This window comes from Lineus longissimus, chromosome 7, assembly GCF_910592395.1.
Source record: "Lineus longissimus chromosome 7, tnLinLong1.2, whole genome shotgun sequence".
NCBI classification, from domain to species: domain Eukaryota; kingdom Metazoa; phylum Nemertea; class Pilidiophora; order Heteronemertea; family Lineidae; genus Lineus; species Lineus longissimus.
Genome location: NC_088314.1, coordinates 1,164,661 through 1,180,389, shown reverse-complemented (window position 1 = coordinate 1,180,389; position 15,729 = coordinate 1,164,661). Strand labels below are relative to the sequence as shown.

Here is a 15,729-nt window from a genome sequence, read left to right as displayed (position 1 = left end):
GACAGAATGATGTCACAGCCAGTTGAGACAGTGGTGATTACCAGTTGAGACAGCAGTCAAAATCAACAAGTCCCACAACGAGACAGAGGTCACAACCAATTGGGATAGATGACATGCAAATGTCAAAATCAGTCGAGATGGTCGTCATTATCAGTCGAGACAGACATCACAACAGGCCAGCTTTCATTACAATAACTGTTCATGAAGACTTTGAAGAACAACACACTTTCATCAGTCCAACGCCAGAAAAATTACACTTTCTTTAACTAAATTTCCAATAAATTGAAGAAAAATATTTGCAAAAAGATCATTTAATTAAAATATTTGGTAAAATATGGTCTTTGTCTACAAAATCACCACTCGTGGATAGTTTGAAAATGGATCAATCAAAATCTCGAGGTGAAAGTTGGCCCCAATTTTTCTACTGGGGGTGGGATTGTCAGTTTAAGAATGCGACAGAGGTCCCGGTTTGTCATACGTCTTCTTGTACATCCGTTATTCACCGAGAGTGTCTCCTCACTAGAACTGTTTGCCTCTCCTGCAGCACTCAGTTTAGTTATCCTGGCAGACTTTCTGATTGTGATGCGAGAAAGGTTTGCATTTGATTGCGACAAGCTTACGGAACCACTGTTTCCATCACTACTAATGTGACTGGTAGCATTTTCTGCACAGGGTTGTGACGTCGTGAGGTCGGAGAAGAAATCGCAAGATTGATCAGAGGGCTCATCATGCATGCTAGGAAAGTTTGTCTCTAAAGGTGATGACACAGCCTCGGGCACCATGAGTGATGGAGCACCATCTGTCTGTGGCTCCGAACAACTAGAATCAATCACATCATCAGCAAGAGTCGGACCAAAATCTAGAAAAGTAAACTTTTCATTTTCGGCAACAGCTGGTGCCTCGTTTACGTCTGCTGCCTGTTTTTTTCCTTCCTTCTCCTCACTCTTTGTTGGCGTACAGTACAGAACTCCGAGACGTGCACCTTTTGATCTTCTCTTAACAGCATTGCTTTCAGTCCGAGCCCGCTTTGCGAGAACAGGCCGCTTGAGGTTAAAGGTATTAGCAGATGACATGAGAAGCTGTACTGATTTAGGTACAACAACCTTTGATCTCGCTACTGAATCAAGATATTTATCAAAACATGTCATGTCCGCGCGGGAAGAACAATTCACACCAAACACTTTCTTCTTGTACTCGACAATTGGGATAATCTGCTTAGGTTTCACTTTAGAGACAAAGGTGCACAACTCTGTATAGGATGAATGATCTGAAAACGGAATCACAAACACATTCTCAATGTTATCGTATGGACTGTGTCCAAGCCCAATGAACAGACACGTTGGAATCAAAACAATTGTAGGCAACATTTCATCTAAAGTCAGATCATGGAGAAATGGGACAGTCAGTTTTTTACGTGCTATGACACAAATATCGTCTGCTGTTGGGTCTGTTGTGAAAACGTTTGGCAACTCAAGAATGCTATACAAGTCAAACTTTTCATTTGAAACATTAATAATAGTTTGGAGTTCTTTTGCAATACTGATCAGCAGCTCCTCCTTCCCCATATCTGTAGTTCCAATAATCACTTTGTGATCTGGATGAAACTTGATCACGTCTAAGGCTTCTTTTATAGCTGCATCTTGAGTTGGAAAAACGCAGCGAGGGTCACAGTAAGTATTATCAAGAAAAAGTATATCGATATTTTGCTTTTGACTAAGGACACTATCCACGAACATATCTGGGTGGTATCTGAAGTCTCCAGTATAAAGGATATTGCCAAAATATCCTTCGAAGAGAAACATGACAGAACCAGGACAGTGATTGGCATCAATGACAGACACAGTCATTGTCTCTTTACTTGTCACGTCCAGTGGGATGATGTGACTCTCATTCACCTCCAGGGTGCGGATCAAGGCTTCCTTTATCTGGAACTTATTGCGGATGAAGCGTCCAGTCATGTCTGAACAGTAGATGGGTTGGCTCCATGATGGCGACAGACCAGCGGTGTGGTCTGCATGGCCATGACTCAGAAAGAACAGCTTGGCCTGTGATGCATGACGTATCATCCAGAAATCAACAGCAATGGGCGTGTCAGGAATAATCAATCCATTCATCTTGAAGACCGGTATAACTGAAAAATCAAGATGGGTCGTATGAATGATGGAATAACCAAGCTAAGGCCTACGCTATTGACTAGAATATAGGTCTACTTCAGCGCCATCTAAAAGGAAACACTGCAGCAATCATTTGACTTTTGCAAATCCCCAAAACTTAAGCCGTCTTTGAAGAGTCGACCTGATTTAATGCCAGAACCTCCTGGCTTTATTGCCTGGCCGAGGTGTAGAATGTTATTTCCGGGGTACAACATTCAATCACTGTCACCAATAGATGGTCCTCGCAACTGGACTGCACTTAGTAGTTTATCCTCAATCCTACTGCAAGCTGAACTGAGGGCTTACGTACGCGTTTCGTGTCAGGTTGCGAAAACGCTCTAGTGCACGGCAACTGTGGAATCTTATTAATAATGAACGACAACCACGGCCATATTTTTTGAAACTTTTCGTGCAAAAAGCCATCTCTACAATATTTCTAAACAATATGTCAGTATTTTACCTTCAGTTAAAGAAACATTGGTTATAAATACATTTCTGTGACCAGTTGTTTTAACTGTCGCTAGCGTTAAATGGTTGTTGGAGATGATATTTTGGCAAATTTTTTCGATTCATGAAGAAAGGTGCCATCTTGAAAAGTGTAACGAATAATCGACAGAGGGCGCTGGCGCAGTAAACAATAATTTTACAAAAATTTACTACACTTTTCCTTTTTGTGACTCTTTCTTATATTCGATTTATATAGATTCTCTGTACGTGTTAGGTGGATATATAGAGAAGTAGTTAGAAAAGTGACATCAAATTTCAATCACCATAAAGCCAGGAAATACTTGTTTCAGTGTAGTTGACTTCTTCATTTTCATTATAACACTAGACAGGATGTTTCAAAAAATAAACAACTAGCCTAGCCGAAATACTGTATATAGGCTAACTACATTTTGCATGGTAATGGCAAATGTATATCCTTTGTGGATCTTATCGATCTGTTATTCTTTGGACATTTGGGATATCTCTACTGTGATAGGAACTGAATTTTGTCTAGAATGCACAACTTCGCCACAACAGACTCGAACAGACCTATTTTACCCCCCGAAGAACGGAGACAACCTCTGACATCCTTCTCGTTGATTCCAACTTCCTAGTTCCTGTCTCAGTCACTTCAAAGTTCTTTCTTTTTTACTTCAGAGTATGCCCAAGAAAAAGAAGCAAGGCAAGCAAGACATTGAGTCTGAAGGACGTCCCTCTGGCCTAACCCTCGGAAGCTTCATTGCAAGCAAATTGGAAGCCGCCGCACCACCTCATCCTCATGCAGGACCCGAGAGCAAAGTGGAACCTCAGACAGTCACAGTGGCTGTTCCATCTTTAGTGTCTACAGTAGATAATGATCCCATACCTGAGCTGGCTGGACAAGTAGAGTCTCAGCCAGAATACCACATCAGACGGACTAAAAAGGGCAACTTGCCAATTTCTTACGAGAACAGAAATAAGGGCAAGAAGGTGACTGTGATAGCTAATGTCTCCGGGGATGCAACGTCCTTGTTGTCCGACCTAAAGCACAAGTGTGGCTGTGGAGGTGTCATCAAGGGAGAGGTGATAGAACTTCAGGGAGATCGTCGGGATATGGTGACAAAATATCTCAAAGGACATCCATGTCTCAGATGAGACAAAGGGAACATTCTTGTCTCTGGACAGGTCTATGTCTATGGAATTGCTTTCTTGCAGTAAGTCTACTTCTCGATGGATGGATGGCTGCCCCTCTTCTGGACTGCATGTCAAGTGAGGGGTTACTTTTGCATCATGGAGTAGAGCAGAATGCTTTCAAAGTGTTGTGTTCACTGTAATTGTGAGTTTCGCAAGTGCCTCTTCATAGATGACCCTATTAGTATGATCTTGCTGAGTAGATAGATCCATCAGGAACTGGGTACTTGAATCTAAATACAAGACAACAGATTTCTGTGACATTTTCTTCTTTATTGAATAGTCAAAACATTCATTCTTCACAAAATAATTTACTATGTCTGTTATGTACATTTACATTGAATAAAATTTGTAAACTAACATGTTCTTGCTGTATTCAGTATTGCCACGGGACAGAAGTTTGAATGAATCTGGAGATTTTGAACCACGACATGACTGTGACTTGTAGTCATACAAGTCCTGGCCTATACATGTGATACGTACATCTATACTGCATGTAGGCCAAGTGATTAGAGGGCCACACCATAAACAATGAGACGCCGACTCGTGTGTGTGTGCCCAGGGACAGGTTTAACTTCAACTCCCTCTGATGACCCTGAAAGTCCATTACTTGATCCGAACAAAGAGCCTCTAGTCCCAGAAACCCGCTTTCTAACACAAGTCTCATTCTTAGTGGACCTCTGACTAGTATCACGTATAGGACAACAAGTTAATCTCGTAGCTGCCATCAACCTGAAAATGCAAATAGAGGTGTCTTCAGTGGCAACCAGGGGTGTGGGGGGGGGGGGTGGTAGCAGCAGACATGAGGAAATAGACGGGACAGGACCAAATTTTTAAAAGTTTATTTTGAGGATTTTACTCCATGATAGGTTATTCTCCACATGGGGTTGTTGGCCTGAATCTCGGTTGTGACTTGGGCCTCTTCAAAGGACACAGTGAAACCACAGGTACTTACATCATATCTTCCAAGGGCAGTGCGTGTCTGTGCAGCTTTGACTTGCTGTGTCATTGCCCACAGCTGTTGTAAACCTTCAGTAACGACATCTATATGGGGCACACCCTATAATTAAAAACAATACTTCTTGTGCTCTAAACTGTAAGAATCATTTGGTTGAAAATGATGTCACAACAAATGGTGCAATCTTTGCTCTGTCTTGTCCTTCACAGCCAAGATGGCTCCCAATACAAACAGGTCCCATGGTTGTCTTCCATGATAATGGTTTACCTGCTTGCAGGCTACTTGCTGGAAGCAAAGAAGTTGATTCAACAGAGTTGACGGACAGACCAGAAGTTTTACAATACAGAAAAGTTTTGATTCTAACCTCAATGTATTTGATCTCATTTGATTTGGTCCTATGTTTGGTTTCCTCCTCCTCATCCTCCCCATCGACTTTCTCATCCTTGTCCTTGTCCACAAGTTGTTTTATGACCCAAGGCGGGATGTGAACGTCTGGTAAGTCCTGAAAAATGACAGCAAGGAATAAGGGGTCTCATTGGGAGACCAGTGACACAGTGGTTAAGAGTGCCTGGCTCAGAATCAGGAGGTCTTGAGTTAGGCACTCTTGAGGGATTACTGCTGTTTTGTCTTTGAGTCCTGTGAAGAGAAGACTCTATGATGTTGCAATCTCAACAGTAAATTCTCACTGATGCTCACCTGAGATGTGCTTTTGTAGATCTTGACTTCTTCAAGTTTGAACTCTTTCCAAACAGGTGAAGGCTGCCTGAGAATGAATCTCAAACCGTTGATACCAGCTGGATCGAACAGCATCTGAAAGGGAGATTTGAGAGCAATTGACAACCATTCTTCTGAAGGTATTCATAATATAGTAAATGGACTCCCCTGCACACAACATGACCTAACTAGAGGGACAACACCACACATTACACATTAGGACTTCTCACTTTTCCCTACATGAATGACAAAGTAATCCTGGTAAAACCAATTGATGATATGCATGACTTGAACAACCAAGTATTACAGGACAGCAGACAAAGTTTCATTTTCACAACAAAAGAATGAACTCCCCCAAAAGAAGTCACTCTATAAATTGACAAACCTGTTTTTTCTTGATAGTAAAATAACTCTGGCTATTCTCCTCACAGTGAGGATATGGCATCAGAGTCATATTCCGAACCAGGGTCCGCCATTTGGTACCTGCTGGAAAGATGAAAATAAAAAATTTCTACATACCGGTAAGTAACTTTTCTTTTGAATCAGGAGTCTCAAAGGTCAAGCAGAAGAGCTATTACTCAGAACTATTTCAAACAATCCAGAAGACCAGCAATGAATGGCCTGTCTTCTGAGATGCTTAACCATGAAGACTACGAGAAAACGATCCAATGCGGCCACTGGATTAAACCAACCACAAGACTTCATCAAATCAATTCATGAACAATACAGTAATCTCAAACTAACCTCCATCAATCATAGTTCCCTTCTCTCGGGCTTTCACAGTCACACTTGCTGTGTAATAGTTTCTGAATACAATCTCACCGACCTGAAATGAGTAAGAGCCATGAGTCCCACATGTCTCAGATAAGATTTTCACTTTTCAGAGCTACTTCAAAACAGCAATGATACCAAGTATTCTTTTGGGATTTTTATGATACTTCATAACAGCACATGAAATAAGATTGCAATAATGCCAATTCCTTTGAGGTCAATCTACCTTTGAGGTATCTTAGTCTATCAACAGCAATTTTTATATGAATTCGGCTGCAACCTTTACGGTTTTCAATCTATACATAACATAGAATTTGCTGTTTACTTCATACGTCAGCCATGTCAGCTCTATTATGGTAGGTATTTGATTCCTTTTAAGCTGGTCATAATAATGAATAAACGAAGCAGAAAGAAGTGACGTGACTACATAATGGCTAGGAACCAAAATAACACAAGATTATATGATGTAACTTGGTGTTACGTGGATGTAGTTAAGTTAGTGACTGATGCCTCAATGAATTCTACATGCATAGTAAGTAAAACTGTGATTTGGCTCCATGAATTAAGTTAAAACACACAAAACATTTAGGATAAGGTCAAGAAAATTATTATTCTCATTATTTTCGTAAATGTGAAAAAGCAAGCCCAAATTTGATGCATTTCTGCATTAGTACTAGTAATGATAACAATGACAAGAATCTATGTAAGATTAAAAGATAAATACTGATGATCTACAAATTAGGTGGGACAAACGGCATAAAGTTATAGTCAAATGTCAGGGGTCATAGTACACTTACTCATACCATTACTCTGCTCCCTCCAAATGAATGAGGGGACAAATTGCTCCTCTGGAACTCAATTCAGACCATACTTCTTTTCACTGGAGAGAGCAGACACTAGAATGGTACAACAAGTGTTTAACCCCTGATGGGCCAGGATGACAAAGCAAAGGAAGTCATAAGCATGCTGAAAATGAATTCATGAAAGTGATGTGTAATCTTATCAATGACAATCGGTGCTTGAATTAGCCGAGGTGTGGAGAGAAGTAAGGGATTTTTTATTCTGGTGTCAAGATCTCACCCGGATGTTGTCTAACTCATCCCAGATCATCTGCTCCCACTTAATGGGCTTAGACTGTGGCAAGAGACAGTAAGAGGAAAGAAGACATCAAGCACATCTATCTACACATGGACTAAAGTACAAAGTACAAAGATTTCTGAGACTGAATCAATTATATGACAGAAATAAGCCAAAATGCACCCTTGAGGAGCAATCCTTTATGTCATTGCCTATAGGGTCTTGCAATAAACAGACTACCCTAATTGGAACAATCATCAATATTGATGATAGGCCCGCTACTCCACAGTTGCCACCCGCAGTTTTTGAATCTGAACAGAAGACATAATACTAATAGACAATGATTACCTCGACACGAAAAACATTTGGAAATTTGATATCCATGATGGCACATCCACTATGGAACTCAGTTTTATAATCACCAATTTTGATATGGACAGGGGATTTCACCACACAGTTGACTGGAACTTGTCCTTGAGAAGTCATTCTTTTTTTCTCAGTTTCTCTTCGTGACAAATAACAATTAAGTGACAGTCTGTAGTGTCAAAGGATTCTTGACCAAATAAGGTAAACGTATAACAACGAGTTTACATCCTAGATAATTTGGGATTGTGAGTGAGAGCTGAAATGAAATATGGAACAGACTTCACTTCACAGAAACCAATGTAAACAATGCACACAGCGCCACCACGGAAGTTTTTAATCTCAAACCAGGACCCCAATTGGATAATTCCTTACTCAGTTTAGACATTATTAAACAATTAAATCTATAACAAATCACACTAAATGGATAAGTAGTAATTATATAAAGGGTTCCAGTTAGTGTAGTTCCACTTTTCATCCTTAAATTTGCAATATTTTCGGATGGAGCAGCAGGTCGGTTTTCCTGGACACGAGGTTTGCAGGTACCCGGCAAGCATTTCGCGAGGCGTGTCGACAACCGAGATCGAGCAAAATGGCAGATTATCAGCCCGTTTCTGATGGCCAAAAGGTGATTTTAATGGTGATCTCGTGAATTTTTCCCACATTTACCATGTTGCTAGTCTTCAAATATAATATAAGGCATTCGTTGACATGCATACGCTGTTTTGATTTATAGAGACAACTTTCGTTTGGCCGGTTTTTTCACTTTTCAAGCCCGGAAGTAAAATGCATTGGCTTCTCCTGTACATTTTGCTGTACATTACATAGATGTGTACATACGGAAGTGCTGTAATAGTTCTTCAAGTGCTGAAGTATTGATAGCAATTATTGGTTTGATGATGTCACCATGATGTAGAGTTGATGGCTCCGAGTTGATTAACAAGGAATGTGTTATCTGACTGCACACAAATCCAGAGGGCCCAGAGTCGAGACATGATTTGTCGATTTGATTTTTTAGACTAGAGGGCCCCTCGCTCAGGCTCGTACACAGTCATAGTCATAATAATCAACTACTGCTCTGCTTTTCAGGTACAAATAGTATCGAATTTCTTGAAGCACAGTCCTCCTGGAGAGTTTAATGAAGTGTTCAATGGTAGGTAATCCTCCTCTTTGTCCTCTTGGCGTCTTGCTTTTAGATGCCTTCACTAAGTGTTGGTTGAATGGAATCAATAACTGCCCATCATTCAATGTTCTTGTCATTCATTTTAGATGGGACCACCAACTAAAACTCTGTACTTTCTCTTTTATTCAGACTGTCGTATTTTATTGGATAATGACTACCTACTTAAAACACAAACATCAAGGTGAGTAGACTAGTGACACAAAGTTATGTAGTTGTCCTTCAGCTCTCAGTCTTAGTGTCAGCATGTTTTGAGTCGCGCTTGATTTCTTAGACCGATGTTACAACTCAGTTGAAGTCGTCAATAATGAGAGGTACATGTAATATATGGTGTCTTTGTCAAACTGATTGCGTATGGTTGATATCATTATTCTGTCAGTTTTACTGGAGATGATGCATCACACCATGCTGTCAGGCCTAGTATTGTGCACGTACCTAAATGGGTCACATAATCACTTAGTCTTCGACTCCAGACACTTCAGACATCTGGGTAGATGGCTCAATTGTTGCTTTTTATAATTTCAGTGCCTTTTCCTCCTACAACAAGGATCAATTCACACCTGTGAAAGTGTCGGCAGATCATCAGGTAGATGCACAATTTCTCGTCAGGAACTACAAACATTTTGTTCGAGATAACTAAAGTCTAGTATTGAACAAAAAGATTGTGGAATTTAGAAATTTGAAACTAAGGTTTTGTGGTCAGGATGCAGTTCTCGCCCCCTTTGAAAGCCTTGTGAAAGTGTTGTTTAAAGGACAACTCCAAAGAGATACATGTAATCAATAACCTGCTCACCTTTTGATGTTTGCATTTTCAGACTTTGATCACAGAGTTCGCTGAATTGCCAGATGGACAATTTTTTGATCCAAAATCAAAGCAGAAATTTGTGTAAGTTACTAACTTTTTCTCTCAGGCGCAAATTCAACAAATGTCAGAAGATCTGATAGTTTCACTCCAATTACATAATAGCATTCATCTGGCCATAAATGTTAACCTGCATTGAATTAGCTTTGTAGTAAAAGCTTTGAGTGCCTTTGCCTGACATGTTAGTATCGTACTGAAACATATCGGTAATCAAATCTGGTTCTTTTATTCCTAGATACGACCATTTACGAAAAGAGGGCAGTGATTTTGGATCGACGGAAACAGATTCAACGTCAGAACCATGGCGAGCGGCAGCAGAGAAGCTTTTTGAGGCTTATGGTAAAGAACACTACCCCAACGGAATAACTGCGGTGTATGGAACCAGTTCACAAGACCAAATCACCTTAGATTTGTGTTTAGAGGACCATGTGTTTTCTCCTCACAATTTCTGGTAAGACATCAGTTATTACATTGTTCTGTAGCTGGTTTCATGTGTTGAATGGTGACATAACATCATAAGTTGGGTGTCTGTCATGGACACGGCTTCAGATCTTGTGAAAAGTTGCTTTACTTTCATTGATGGTGTTGTCCTTTGGACGAGACGTATCAGAGATCCATTCTGCCTGATTGTGTCTCATAGTCTGTCGGGGCAAGTGAGGAATTTTCAATGTTCATTTGAATTTTCAGGAATGGGCGCTGGCGCACACATTGGTCGATTACATTTCCAGCAGGTGGTGGCTGTACTGCTGAAGTCAAAGGTGTTTTTAAAGTTCATGTAAGTATGGTCTGTCTTGTAAGATCTGTCATGGTGTTTAAGGACATTTTCAAATTTGGCTCATGAGTGTTGTGGAATCATGTGATAGGGCAGTTCTAAAGTACTGAAGAATGATTAGCTCCAGGGACAAGCTTGTTTTCACTACGGAGAGAAAAGGTTTAAGAAACTGACAACATGTACTTTCGAATGCTGATAAATGCAAGAAGAGGAACAGTTGATATGTAATCTTTGACTGACATTTTCTTCTTGTGCAGGTGCATTACTATGAAGATGGTAATGTCCAGACAGTTTGCTTAAAAGACATAAAGGAATCTGTGAAAATAACGGACGAAGAGAGAACAGCTAAGGAACTAATGCGAGTGGTTGAAAGTAGTGAGAACGAATTCCAGGTAAGCCCAGCTCTCCTTGGTTTATCCCGACTTCAGGAGTCAGTTAAGATTATATCAACGTAAAGATTTGATTGCTCTGAGAATAATCCCCATGTTGATATGATTGTATGATAGTTCACAAATTAGGTGTTATAATCAAATTGATGAGGCTCTTCTTGTCTTTGACTTATGATGAATGTTTTCTAAGAGCTAAGCAATATAATTATTCGTTTTCCAGTTTGGTATAAATGAGGCTAATCGTACAATGTCTGACACGACGTTCAAAGCTCTCCGACGTGCTCTACCCGTGACACGAAATAAAATAGATTGGAACAAGATCCTGTCGTATAAAATTGCCCCCCAACTCAAAAACAAGTAAATAGTAACGACCATGATAGAGTTTGAACAGACTACCGTACTCTAGCTGGCCATAGGAGGCCCCACTTTGGATTCAACCAGTGTATGAGATATTATTCAAGGTCAGGGGTCATGAAATGGAAAGGACAAACAATTTTCTCAGAAAAATGTGGCATTAATGATTGCCTCAAACATTGATTTCATGTTTTGATTTTGTTTGTGAATTCTACATCGTTAACACTTGCGACACGCGGAAGCCCAGTAAGTGCCCAGTAGTTTAAATATTTTAGTGGAAAATTCAGAGCTAAATGAGATTTTGAAAAAAAGTAATGTTTCTGAGAGTATCTTCTTTTTCCATGGTCGGTATTGAGATCAAAAGTCTGTAATTGCAGGTGCTTTACCTTTTAAATGAAAATCAGAGGAAATCTTACCTATTGTAAAATGTGACCTGATAAGTTGGCCACGGCCATATGCACTGGAGTACTGTTATTTACTCTATTTCATCTTGCCAGTCATATATGTTACACTCTACATGTAGGATCATAAAATGGCACATTACATGAAGTAAGATTCATGTAGGCCCCTTCAGGCTTCGTCTCTCATGTAGTTGACTGTTGTGCACCAAAAACAAAACAGTAATCAATTTTTACCAGTGTCACAGTTGCAGTGGGTGAGACTTCTTTCAAGGACAATTGGATGTGTACATTAGTTTTCTCCGTAGGTCAGAATCACCCATTCCAGATAGGTTCTCTTTAGATTGTAACATTCCTGCTATGATTTTGTTCTACCGGTTTAGGGCAAGAGTGTGCTACTACAGAATCACTGTTTCATTTGTCATTGAGTTGAAGTGCATAATGTGGCATCACACAACATACAAACTGATCTTATTTGATATCTTTGCCCAGTCATTGATGATAGTTGACATGAAGTAGGTATTTCATGGACTTCAGTCCTCATTTTCTAAATCAAAATAACTTTTAGTTTAGGAAACGTTCGTAAATATTTTGTAGCATATGAAGTGTCATTAGCTCTGTGCACACATTCATGTATGAGAACAGTTTATCACAAGTTTTAATATTTATACTCCGTCTCGACATGGTTTCAAAATAATACCGTTACGTCAGTCGCTATTCTGCAGATTTTGGTGAAACAATCTCTGATTTATGTCGATCAGCTGTGGTGCTATGCCCAAATACTAACAAAGTTTCACATTCCAAAAATATGTGCTCACAAATAATCACTAACAAAGCTTGTGCAATTGTGATCAATGTTGATCTTTTTGAGGATATCGCATGGGTAAAATCTATTGCTCTTTTGATAACCTCTTCTCAGTCAAACCACTGAATAACTTTTTGGCATATTGTACTTATCTTCTCTCGGTTTTGTATTATTTTGTCAGATCCTCTTTACCAAGCACACTGATTATGTCTGGTCTAAAGATTTGTCAAGCGATTTCATTGCACCCCTTTTACTATTTTAGTTAGCGAAGTACTTAGGTGAGCACAGCTACAAGCGAATATATTCATACTGGGTAATAAGATGTCCCTTAAACTGGCATCCATTGTAGCTCGGTAAAACAACTGCATGAATCAACTGTAGGACATTATAACCTCACAATATTGTCATATCTGATTGCCACCAATCTCGCATGAGCCACCACATGGACTCCAGATGTGGCAGTTCTAGCTTTTGGCTCATGCATCTTCAGGTATTTAGGATCATGTGAGGAGAACTCCTCTGTTACATGTATTTAGTCTCTTAAAGTAAAGTTACATATTACATTTTGTAGTTTTGATTGCACTGAGTATGACTGCACATAAGTTCTCGTGTTTTAAGCCATGACATTATGTTGGGTGGCTGATCTCTTCAGACATGTCCAAGTGGACACTCTCAGGACTCTATCTTTCTATTCAACGTGATGTCATCAATTGTTTCCAGTCTGCAGCAGCAACCTCAGGCTCCATCAACACCTGCAATTGCTGCATCCCACCCCACTACATCCAACCATTTCACCCTGGAATTAGGACTTCATTTAATCTTGGGATCTTTGGTACCAAAGCGAGAGTTTCAGTCCTGTGAGTGTCCACTTTGGCTCATTTAAGCAAGAATTGTACAAGCGTTGTATAAATTCACATGTATTATACTTCATTTGATTATGCTAAATACTTCTGTACATTGTAATGTATAAATTGTTGACAATTGGGAAGCAGGTTGCTTCCGTAGTGCTTTTTGCACGTTTACCGCACGTCGTGTTTTGCTTATGACCTGCTGTTAGACCAAATATGCGGTGGGAATCTTGGTTGGGCATGGTTACGGTTTATTGCTTCACATTAGAAACGGGGCAATTACGAGATCGAAGATCACACTTCTCCCTTTGATTGAGCAGGCAAACATGATCTCTGCTTTGGTAGCATGGGTCAATCATAATACAAGTTATGGGAAACTATGCACTTATCTAACAAATGATGATATTCTCAGCCATGCATCTTAGGCTGAGAAAGAAAGTATGCTTAACTTGAGGTCTTGCTGGTAGAACCGAAAGTGATGCTATCGCAGATGACTCTTAGAGCTTGACTTGTCGTTTAAGCCAGGTAAAGAAGACTATTCAGAATGACATTTCGTCAGTGTGGTTTTGCCGTGATGAAGTCGAACATTTCTTGGAAATGGTGTTAAATCTGATCATGGTCTACTAATTGATAGATTTATGGACAGATGTATTTGGCAGATAAAGTGATGAGGAAGCTTTTGTGCTACTGTGATGGGCACAGCCCTCCCCAACCATGATCAGTAAAAGAAAAAGCTGTGTTCTCTTGTTGTGGGGTTGTGTCTATCATCTGCTCATTGTATGCTGTATATAGTAAATCACAAAAGAATATAGATGTCTAGCACCGGCATTATTTGTATAAAGTGAACATAGACAGTTTTCACTCTTATTGACCAGGTTTCCTGTTAGGAGTTCAGGAAAATGATAACACAGGTTTCTCTACCCCGTTAAGGGAGTACAAGTCAAACAATGTTTGCAAAGTTCAATACGGAGTTTACTACAGTGGTTGTGGTAAGATAGGCAGGTGGATTTTGTGTCTTTACATTTGGAATGTCCTGAGTTGCCCATTTCAAGTTGCAGTCTATACTATGAAGATGTCAGAGCATCATTCCTTTCAATGCTAATCCTTTTGAACGTGGCTGACAATGTCATGTCATGTCCCTCACATACCGGACATGAGTTATCTAGTAGTGCCCACTCTTGTCAGCCTTCTCCAAACCTATACAGTGATCTAATGAAGGGGCCAATTCATTGTAAGGAGCATGTCACAGTTTGAGGCAGATGCAGTTTAAATGGACCAAAGAATTGAACAAAGAAACTAGAAGTTATTCATTTTGTTGTTTGTATATGGGTACCTTGTGGAAACCATTACCGATTATTGTCACCCGGATAAACATAACTGTGAATTCATCATATGTGACCTAAAATTCGTTTCACTATATTTCATGTTTCTCCACATTTGTTCATTTCTTTGGTTGTATATGTAAATGCCTCTGGTAACTTTGTAACAAATTATTGTAAAGGATCCTGTATATCTCATAGTAATGATTTTATTAAATCGCTGAAGAGCAAAATATTCACGTTTGTCCTCTCTTCGCTGGACTGGTTGTGATATTGTCTTGTCAAATTCAGTGTGGGAATATTGTTTCAATTCCCTCTGCAGACATGCTGACTCACTGTCAGTGTTCTGTCTTAGTGGACTTCGTTCAATCAACTGATAGTGCCCAGGGTAGGCAAAGCCTGTGTGAACATATGGCATCCCCCATTACAAATGGTAGGCAACCAATAGTCCAATGTAAGACATGCCCAAAAATAGATAGGGGCCAGTTGATGGGATGTTCACTAATGACTGGCACAACCTGTCTCAGTTGATTGTTATGTTGTCATTGAGGACAGACACAACCTGTGCCTCGGCAGCAGAGTTTCTAGGACTGGGTGTGTGTCTCCATTGGAGGGAAGGACCATGCCAGTCAACTGCCTCATTGGCAGAAGTCATTTCTGAAGAACATGGTCCTCCCCAGTTGATATACAACATAGAGCCATGGTTGAAGTTGTGCATGTTACATTTTTTCAGTTATGTAACTAATTTGCATGAGAATTCACTGCGGGGAAGCCTCCGAGTTTGCCCCATGAATTCTGTGGACACCTCCAGTCGGCAACTCCAATTGGCAACTCCGTTCATTATGAGAATGAAGTCCTGACAGAATTCCTTCATTGAATGTGCCAATTGATCCGTGAGACGACAGGAGTTTACACTTGGGGGCGGCAACAAACTTGAGTTGCCCAATGTAATATTTAACCACAGAACTGAAAATACCGGTCCCAACTGCTGGAAGCCAAGAGTGGAGAATGGTGCAATCCCATAATCTACGAAGACCTAGATACTCGTCCAGCAATGGATACAACAGATATCAACTGTCAATAGAAGTATCGTTCAAACATGAGCAAATC

General features: G+C 40.0%; 3 protein-coding genes across 4 annotated transcripts; 1 reads left to right on the top strand and 2 right to left on the bottom strand.

Annotated features, from left to right (window-relative positions):
• Nucleotides 1-329: 329 nt before the first annotated feature.
• Nucleotides 330-2,833, bottom strand: LOC135490819 (5' exonuclease Apollo-like). The gene is made up of 2 exons (XM_064776355.1): nt 2,614-2,833; nt 330-2,131 (listed from the first exon to the last, which is right to left on the bottom strand). The coding sequence occupies exon 2, from the start codon at nt 2,112-2,114 to the stop codon at nt 387-389; it is 1,728 nt and encodes a 575-aa protein (XP_064632425.1). The 5' UTR covers nt 2,115-2,131; nt 2,614-2,833; the 3' UTR covers nt 330-386.
• A 990-nt stretch (nt 2,834-3,823) lies between these two features.
• Nucleotides 3,824-7,997, bottom strand: LOC135490820 (nicolin-1-like). Of its 2 annotated transcripts, XM_064776356.1 has the most exons (8): nt 7,678-7,997; nt 7,333-7,386; nt 6,226-6,307; nt 5,867-5,967; nt 5,464-5,577; nt 5,132-5,269; nt 4,765-4,869; nt 3,824-4,541 (listed from the first exon to the last, which is right to left on the bottom strand). In XM_064776356.1, exons 1-8 carry the CDS (start codon nt 7,813-7,815, stop codon nt 4,500-4,502), a joined length of 774 nt encoding a protein of 257 aa, XP_064632426.1. In that variant the 5' UTR covers nt 7,816-7,997; the 3' UTR covers nt 3,824-4,499. The 2 variants fall into 2 exon arrangements, with proteins under 2 accessions (XP_064632426.1, XP_064632427.1); XM_064776357.1 differs by lacking the exon at nt 7,333-7,386.
• A 272-nt stretch (nt 7,998-8,269) lies between these two features.
• On the top strand, nt 8,270-14,856 carry LOC135490823 (F-actin-capping protein subunit alpha-like). The gene is made up of 9 exons (XM_064776364.1): nt 8,270-8,320; nt 8,782-8,845; nt 9,005-9,056; nt 9,398-9,458; nt 9,688-9,758; nt 9,970-10,185; nt 10,422-10,509; nt 10,764-10,898; nt 11,116-14,856. The coding sequence occupies exons 1-9, from the start codon at nt 8,285-8,287 to the stop codon at nt 11,254-11,256; spliced, it is 864 nt and encodes a 287-aa protein (XP_064632434.1). The 5' UTR covers nt 8,270-8,284; the 3' UTR covers nt 11,257-14,856.
• The last annotated feature ends 873 nt before the right edge of the window (nt 14,857-15,729 follow it).

Bases quoted from the DNA above. Each gene is read 5' to 3' on its own strand.
- LOC135490820 (XM_064776356.1), bottom strand. From the start codon at position 7,815: ATGACTTCTCAAGGACAAGTTCCAGTCAACTGTGTGGTGAAATCCCCT. The intron at 6,308-7,332 runs GTGAGATCTTGA...TACTCATTTCAG, and splicing joins ATGAGTTAGACAACATCCGG to GTCGGTGAGATTGTATTCAG. The intron at 5,578-5,866 runs GTTTGTCAATTT...TCTCCCTTTCAG, and splicing joins TTACTATCAAGAAAAAACAG to ATGCTGTTCGATCCAGCTGG.
- LOC135490819 (XM_064776355.1), bottom strand. From the start codon at position 2,114: ATGAATGGATTGATTATTCCTGACACGCCCATTGCTGTTGATTTCTGG.
- LOC135490823 (XM_064776364.1), top strand. From the start codon at position 8,285: ATGGCAGATTATCAGCCCGTTTCTGATGGCCAAAAG. The intron at 10,186-10,421 runs GTAAGACATCAG...TTGAATTTTCAG, and splicing joins TTTTCTCCTCACAATTTCTG to GAATGGGCGCTGGCGCACAC. The intron at 10,899-11,115 runs GTAAGCCCAGCT...TTCGTTTTCCAG, and splicing joins GTAGTGAGAACGAATTCCAG to TTTGGTATAAATGAGGCTAA.